This window comes from Enoplosus armatus, chromosome 2 (genome assembly GCF_043641665.1).
Source record: "Enoplosus armatus isolate fEnoArm2 chromosome 2, fEnoArm2.hap1, whole genome shotgun sequence".
NCBI lineage: Eukaryota > Metazoa > Chordata > Actinopteri > Centrarchiformes > Enoplosidae > Enoplosus > Enoplosus armatus.
The window spans coordinates 2,665,499-2,673,193 of record NC_092181.1 but is presented as its reverse complement, the minus strand read 5'-3'; the positions used below and the strand labels follow the sequence as shown (position 1 = coordinate 2,673,193).

The following is a 7,695-nucleotide window of genomic DNA, read 5'->3' as shown; positions in this document are numbered from 1 at the left end:
TGGCACGCTCAGTGCCGGGCCGTTTGACAGAAAAGAATTAGAATGAAACAAGAACAGACACGTTGCCTGATGTCACTTGAATTTCATCACTTCCCTAAACTAGGAGCTTTTTAAATTACCCAACCTGTGAATGACTGAAGAAAAATAACCTTTCCAAATCTGTGTCTTACTTTTTAAACTGGCCCTGGTGTGGAAATTGCTTTAACTACACGTCTGACTCAGCAGTATCAGGTGTGGCAGTTGAACTGAAAAGCATGTCTTTTTATGCTTTGAGGACAATCACATTTCACTGACTGTAAGACAGCCAATGACATGCAAGTACGTTCTCTCGTTGACCCTCCTCCGCTTTAGGAAAGCAGTTAGACGGTGGTAAGGGGTGCAAGAAACGGGGGGTAAAAAGTCACAGAGGAGAGCAGAAATTTGCGCGGCAGTATAGGAGAGAGGGGGGGAGTGAGAGAGTGAGATCAGGAATCTGCTGAGTCATCATGACTGGTCTCATGATGATCGCTCAGCAGCAGCAACAATAGCCACACTTTATCGAACACACACACACACACACACAGGTCTTAGAGATGAGAGCCAGAGCAACGCACCACACAAAGCATCTCATTGAGAGCTTGTGGAGATGCTCATCTGTGGAGCTGTGCGCTCTAAGGACTGATCTCATCTTTTGCACTTCCAGCCACCCTCATTGTTGACTTCTGATTCACACTGTTTTGTCTCCATCCTTTTGTCTCTTGTTTCCACTTTGGTACAAATGTGTATACATCATTTTATTTGGTTTGCCTTCATTTCTATCCCGAGTAGGTGTAGGTCTATATGTGTCTTTCTACTTCTCTTCAGTCGATACACAACAGTCTCGGGTAAGGTGTGTGTGTGTGTGTGTGTGTGTGTGTGTGTGTGTGTGTGTGTGTGTGTGTGTGTGTGTGTGTGTGTGTGTGTGTGTGTGTGTGTGTGTGTGTGTGTGTGTGTGTGTGTGTGTGTGTGTTAGGGCTCAGTTGGTTGGTTTTCCCCTGGAGTCCTTCCCACAAATTGTACCACTTCCTCTTCTTTCACGCTCATTTCATTCCTATTGGCCTAAAGCCAGCCAATAAGAGTTCAACAACACAAAGGTAGAGGGCACTGTCAGTGTCACCACCAGGAAACAGGAAGTCAGGGAAATTCTAAGAAAAGTTTGTGTGTCACTTTCACTCATACACTGTGGCACGGATGAGTAATCCTGTAACATGTTCACACAACAGTGTTCCAACAGAAGGTTTCGATGTGGTGTGTCTCCACTGGTCCAGGTGGGTATTGACACACACTTAGTATGTTTTTATTGATCTTTGAGGAGATTGTATTGTTCTTAAACACAGTGGTGGTCTTTTTTAATGCTGTTACTCTGTTGACTGGCTTTAAGCAGAACTTCAGCTGTCTTTTAGGATGTTTCTTTGCTTTGCTTCATGTTTTGTACTCTGTTGCGTCTCCGTAGGTCTGTTCAGAAGAGCAAGGCTCTTGTGGCATGACGACGACTAACAAAGGAAATAAAGCCTTGAAGGTAAGAGAGTGAGAGTAAGAGTGCACATTTTACACTGAATTCTCTGTATCTGATATCCTGTTCTGTCCCTGTCTCACTCCCCTTCCTCCTCCTGTTTCCTCCAGGTGAAGCGTGAGCCGGGGGAGAATGGCACCAGCCTCACAGACGAGGAGCTGGTGACCATGTCAGTGCGGGAGCTGAACCAGCACCTCCGAGGGCTCACCAAAGATGAGATCCTGCAACTGAAACAACGGCGGCGCACCCTGAAAAACCGGGGCTACGCCGCCAGCTGCCGGGTGAAGCGGGTCACCCAGAAGGAGGAGCTGGAGAAGCAGAAGACCCAGCTGCAGCAGGAGGTGGACAAACTGGCCAATGAGAATGCTTCGATGCGCGTTGAGCTGGACGCTCTAAGGTCTAAGTACGAGGCGTTACAGACCTTTGCCAGGACTGTGGCACGAAGCCCCACTGTCGGGGTCGGGGTTAGGGCTGGAGGGGGAGGAGGAGGGGTGCCGTCATCGGTCATTGGTCCACTCATACCGGGGAAGGTGGCAACAGCGACGAGCGTGATCACAATAGTGAAGTCAAAAACAGATGCACGGTCTTGAGGGAGGGAAAGATAGATGAGGGCGTGTTGGGATGGAGTTCAGCTGCAACAGAGTCATTCTTCTTCTCGGCCGGCCCCCTCTCCTCCACCTGCACTGACTTCAAACAGCTGGGCAGCCTCGAGCACTTCGCCTCAGCATGTTCCCGTCAGCTGTCTCAGATCAGTACAGGTGAAGGAAAGCATGGAAGCAGGGGAAGATCATTGAGACTATAAAGATGCAAGCACTTGGTCAGCGCATGATCATTTAGCACAGGACAGATACACAGGGTTCCCACGGTCACTGAAAGCCTGGAAAAGTCAAAGAATTTGAGATTAGTTTTATTCCAGGCCGGGGGAGAAAAAAAAAAATGTAAAAAACGTAAATGCCCAAATCATGCAATTTTGTTCAGTTGCCATTTACGTCAGTCAAGTTTAACTGCAGGTAGATCTCTAAATGCATAATAATCCCGTCACACATTTGAACACTGGGTTTGAAGTTGTTGTTTGCCTGAACCAAGTTGTAGAACATTTAAATTCGCTCCACCAACACAGATATTATACACATGTATTACATATGTGTTAGAATCAGAAAGACGGCATTGATGTATCAGTTATAGGTAAGTCATTGAATCAGATTGGCACAGTGTCGGGTACCCACAAGAGTCCAAAACAATACATTTCGTGTGACCTGCTGATTTTAGAGGCTGCAGAGAAATCCCATCTTGCTCCACCAAGCCAAGAACTTTTTCAGAAAAGTACTATAGAAAAATATATATTACACAATGGTGGTAACTGTATTTCTACTGTTTTGTACTGTGTTGTCATTCACATGAGGTCCAAAGTGTATTCTCTGTGTGTCAATTGTTATATATCAGGAATTCTGTGAAATTCTGTGGCGCGTGTTCGTTTTGGTATTGCTATATTTAGTTAGCTGTATTTTTTCTACGGTCTCTTCACTTTCTATGTCCAACTCTCTTTCTCTTACCTATTCTTTCTCTGTCCTTCCATCTTTCAATTCCAACTGGTTTCCAATTGTTACACACAGTCCTTCCTGGATCTAACAGAAATAAAGGGGGAAATGCAATTGATATTTACCAAAAACAAAAACCCACAACATACTATAGAGAAAAGGAGATAAAGCTGATTTTCAGGGAAATGGTCGTTTGAACACCAGAGCTGAATTAATGTAAAGTCTTCTGTCTGTTTGAGTTCCTCTCAAAAGTATATTCAAGAAAATTGGAAGGGCAAGTGCCTTGGTCTCCTAACAATATGCATCAAGAAGAAGTCAAGAGGACGTTGTGGAAGGACGGTGGAGATTCAATGCAGGTGTTTGCTTGAAACCTGTGCTTAATGGGCTACACTGACCAATCAGGAAGCAGGTTGTGACAGCATTTAACTCTCGCTGTGCGTTGTTGTACGAGCTGTGTAGTACCCATCAGGATTAATAATATTAATAACACCCATTTATGTGACTTGGCAGTTCATTTCCTTAAAGAAATAAATAAAAAGGGTCTGCAAAACAGAATTATCTTGCACAGAATATGCTTATTTGGAAAGGTGATGTCCATGTATCTGTTTGTGTAAATTATTTGGTACAAATGCTCATGAATTTGATTGGCTACTGACTCAGAAATCTAGGTTATTATACCTACGGCAACATTTTTGCTTCAAATCTAAGTGGTTAGCGTTGCATTCCTCTTGCTTTTAACCACAAATCTTAAATGCAAATGTGATTACTGACAATGCACTTATCTAGCAAGGATAGCAAAGGTTTTTCTCCGAATCTCCAGTCACACAAATGGGATGTCATTTCACACGAGTTTTACCATAAAAGTAGTCTAATGTGGTGTTCTATACTCAAAGAATCTTTGTCTATGTATGGTAGAGTCTGGAATTTTATAAAGACAATTATCTTTGCATTGTTTGTAACGACCTGTAAAAAAAAAAAGGTATAACAAAATCTGTTTGATATACAGTATCTCTCTATTTTGCAATTGTACCAAAAGTGGCTTAACTACTGAATAGCTTTGTTTTTTCTCTAGTGACTAGGCACGTGTGTGTAACCGTGAACTAGCGTGTGGTGTGCTGTGTAGGTATGTGACGAGGTAACTATAATGTTCACTATTTCATGGATATGACTTTGATCCTTGTTTGATTTCAGGCCGAAGCGGGTGATGACACCGTGGGTAACTGCACTCTTTCTCTAATCATAAACTCTTTGTCCTCCCGGCCCCATCATTCAGCTCCAGCGCCGCAGACGTGTTAGATGGCATGTTTATATGCTACGTACTAAGTTCACTTTGGCAGAAACCATTTTCCGTATTTCTGAACAGGCCTTTGTGGCTTTATTTTGGTCCTGGCAGTGTTCAAAGCTCATTATTGCAGATAAAATGAGATGAGGAAGTGTTACGGTTAACCTCACAGGCTTCATGATATTGTGTATTCAGGTCATCTGGCGGTGTAACAGAGATGTGAAACTTAACAATAGGCCTGTATGATGGCTGCATCACCTCTACTTCTCCAATAAGTTATTTTTGTAGTATGTGATAAAGGTATTTGTTTTTGTTGTGTACATTTTATATAGTTATGTATATATAATGTTGTTCTTGTTTTGTTTGTTTTTGAACTGTTCTGTGAGTGTCAGGGAAGTGAAGCAAACCTGTTTATGTATTTGGTGTTTTATGAAGTGAAAAAATGTATCCTGCTATTTAACGGTTTGTCTGTCAAGGAGTTAGGTTTACCTTGTAAAGTAAAATTGCCTCAAACTGTTTTTTTAAACTAAGGAAAACTTTAAATTGAGTCATTTACTGAAATAGAAGCAATTTACAATGATAAAAAAACAGTACATACATGCAGCCTTTTACCTGAATCGCTACTTTTCCACTGTGAAGAAAAAGGGGTTAGCTAGCCTACTGCTGTGCAGTTATTAAGATTATGTCTTCATCTGTACATCCCTACATTAATATAGAATATCATTCAAACCGGTGAACAATGAGCAAAGGCACTGGAACGGAAATGGGTTTGAGATTTTAAAATATTATTTCTCCATTATCTTTACACTGATAACCATTTGCATGTTCAGTCAGCCGTGAAATCAGAGAGCTACAAATGTCAAATGTGTGATACTTTTTTTTTTTTAAATGTCTTATCACAAGAATATAATATACCTATATACAAATATAGGTATCACACCCAGTATATTTCTGTATGTGCTCTATGTGTAAAGAAATGTCAGACTGCTATTATTCAGTTTTTTTTTTTTTCATATATTCTTTTTCTCTGTCACTCTGCTGCTTCCTGTCTGTCTTTACATTTGCTCGTTGAATGATGTTTTTTTTGTGGCACGTCCTGTGTGGTCATGTTGGTATAAAATAGGAAGAAACACAACTTGTGCTAAGATGAGGTTGTGTCAAGTCGAAGCAAAGTATGAAACTTCCCGGTGTTTGTCAAACAATAGTCTGTATTTTTATGCTCCAAAGGATGCATACTGTGTAAACATTAATGTGGCGACGTGGTGGCAGCTCTAATTATGCAAATTGTGTAGGGCAGAATCAGACCTCCTGCCACACAGGAGTTTTATAATTGCAGGTGTGATGTGACGAGGTGAAAGAGCTTATATACAGAGCGTTGAGCAGTTTATCTGGTTATAAATGTCAGCGCCAGTCTCTGTTTAAATCTGGCTTATGTGTTGCTTTTTCAGTGTCACTTAACAACTAACTGTGAAATCATGAAATCATCAAACATGTTTTATCCATTTCCAATTGAGAAGAGGACAAAATGCAAAAACCATGTAGCTGTCATGCACTGAAGAATATCATTATTTTTGTCTTCCCGACCGAATATCTTGTGGTTGTAGTGTTTGTCCAGTGTGAAGTAGTGTGTTGCGTCAGGGTGTTAGGTCTTCAAACAAATGAGGTGAAACATTACAGAGGTTTCTTCCTAATCCTCACTCAGCAGACTTGATCTGCTGATGACAGAGACCTTTAGTGGTTGTCAGACAGGGCAGCTTGGTGGCTTTTCATAACAGAGTTTATGAGCTTGTAAGACACGCTGACCTTATTTTCCGCTGCCTATACGGGGGTCATACCCTCCCTATGAAAAGACATTTCATCACAAACCCAAGCAACTGCTCCTAAACCGCGTCCATAAATATTTTACAGAGGTAGAAAGGAGTGGTGGAGACACATCTGATAAAACTCTTAACCATTCCCCACTCCACTTATCCTACCCCCTTTTTTTTACAAAGTGTCAGCGAGTTAACTCAGCAGGCTTCCAAGCCCTTCTTCAAAACATCCGATTCTTCTGGAAGTTGGAAATCATTAACTGCTTATCTTGCTGCTCAGCCAATTGGTATGTAGTCATCCAGTTGCTTTCCTGTCTAGTGAATCACGCCACCGGACTCTAAAAGCCCTTTCACCCACCTCCAATGCTGATCGATGAGAGTAAATGAACCAAGGATTCCTTTGATCGTTTGTTTGGTGTTTTTCATCAATAATAGTGTTTGTTTTACTTCCCATGTTACCCCCTTCTGCTGCTCTCTCTTACTCTCTCTGCTGCCCTTATCAGTTGTACAGCCTCTAACATACAATTCCTACCCAAAGTTCAGGTATCACGTCACATTAATTATTAAAACTTTTTCTTTTTTTAACTTTTTTGCTTTTTGTTGTAACAGTCTCTAATTTTACCCCTGATAACATGTCTTTCCATCGAACCACGTGTCTGCTGGTGAGTGTTCGGCCAGGCTACGGATATTTTTGTGTTTATAAAAGTATATAATGGTCAGTTTGAAGCTATAGAAAAGTAGTGAGTTTGTGTGAATATGGCGTAGCCTATTCAGAAAAAGCCCTTGTAATAGAGAATTCTGTGTTTTGTAATATTTCTGTATGGGGTGTAATAAATTATTCTATGACAGTACTTTCTATGGGAAAATACTTAAAACGTGACAGTCTTTGTAAGTATTTATCTTCAACTAAATTATTGTACTTTTTTTTTGCAATTTGTAGATACGTAAGTGATGATGACAAGGTATTGGTAATCATGGAATTAACTGTTTCATCATCGGTCTGACGCATCTTTTAATTTATTGATGTATATACTGTATGTTTGTTGATAAACAGCTTACTTTATTTTGTATATGATCAATAAACATGTTTTGAAATGGAACAGCTTTTGTGTGTGTCTTGTGTAGTTAAGGAACACAGGAATAATAGTTTTTAACAAATGGTTAGAATATTGTTATTAACTGGGTGCTGAGCTAAAAATGAAATATTAATGAGGGGGTATTTTAAGCAGATACAGGATGCATTTAAAATGAATTCATCAAGTTAATATAATTCCTGCTAAAGACTTAATAAAGCCATTTGGGTTGTTTATCTTAATTATTGCCCTTATCACACAGTAATTGTAGGTGTTGTTCATGTATCCTCCACACTAAATCACATTGAATCAACTCCCCAGTTAGGTCTTCTACAGATTTTGATCAGTCACATTCAACTAATCAACCATTTTTAGAAAAAGCATCCTCATCCCAATGCATGAAAATATATGAATCAATTACCACGGACAGGCTTTTTACAGCCAGAGTACAAACTTTTGT

The 7,695-nt window shown here is 40.5% G+C and overlaps 1 protein-coding gene across 1 annotated transcript; it reads left to right on the top strand.

The window, feature by feature from the left end:
- Positions 1–1,226: 1,226 nt before the first annotated feature.
- Positions 1,227–2,121, top strand: mafgb (v-maf avian musculoaponeurotic fibrosarcoma oncogene homolog Gb). Its single transcript, XM_070922860.1, has 3 exons — positions 1,227–1,286; positions 1,472–1,537; positions 1,642–2,121. The coding sequence occupies exons 1-3, from the start codon at positions 1,227–1,229 to the stop codon at positions 2,119–2,121; spliced, it is 606 nt and encodes a 201-aa protein (XP_070778961.1).
- Positions 2,122–7,695: the final 5,574 nt, after the last annotated feature.

Bases quoted from the DNA above. Each gene is read 5' to 3' on its own strand.
- mafgb (XM_070922860.1), top strand. From the start codon at position 1,227: ATGTTCACACAACAGTGTTCCAACAGAAGGTTTCGATGTGGTGTGTCT. The intron at 1,287-1,471 runs GTGGGTATTGAC...GCGTCTCCGTAG, and splicing joins GTGTGTCTCCACTGGTCCAG to GTCTGTTCAGAAGAGCAAGG. The intron at 1,538-1,641 runs GTAAGAGAGTGA...TGTTTCCTCCAG, and splicing joins AAGGAAATAAAGCCTTGAAG to GTGAAGCGTGAGCCGGGGGA.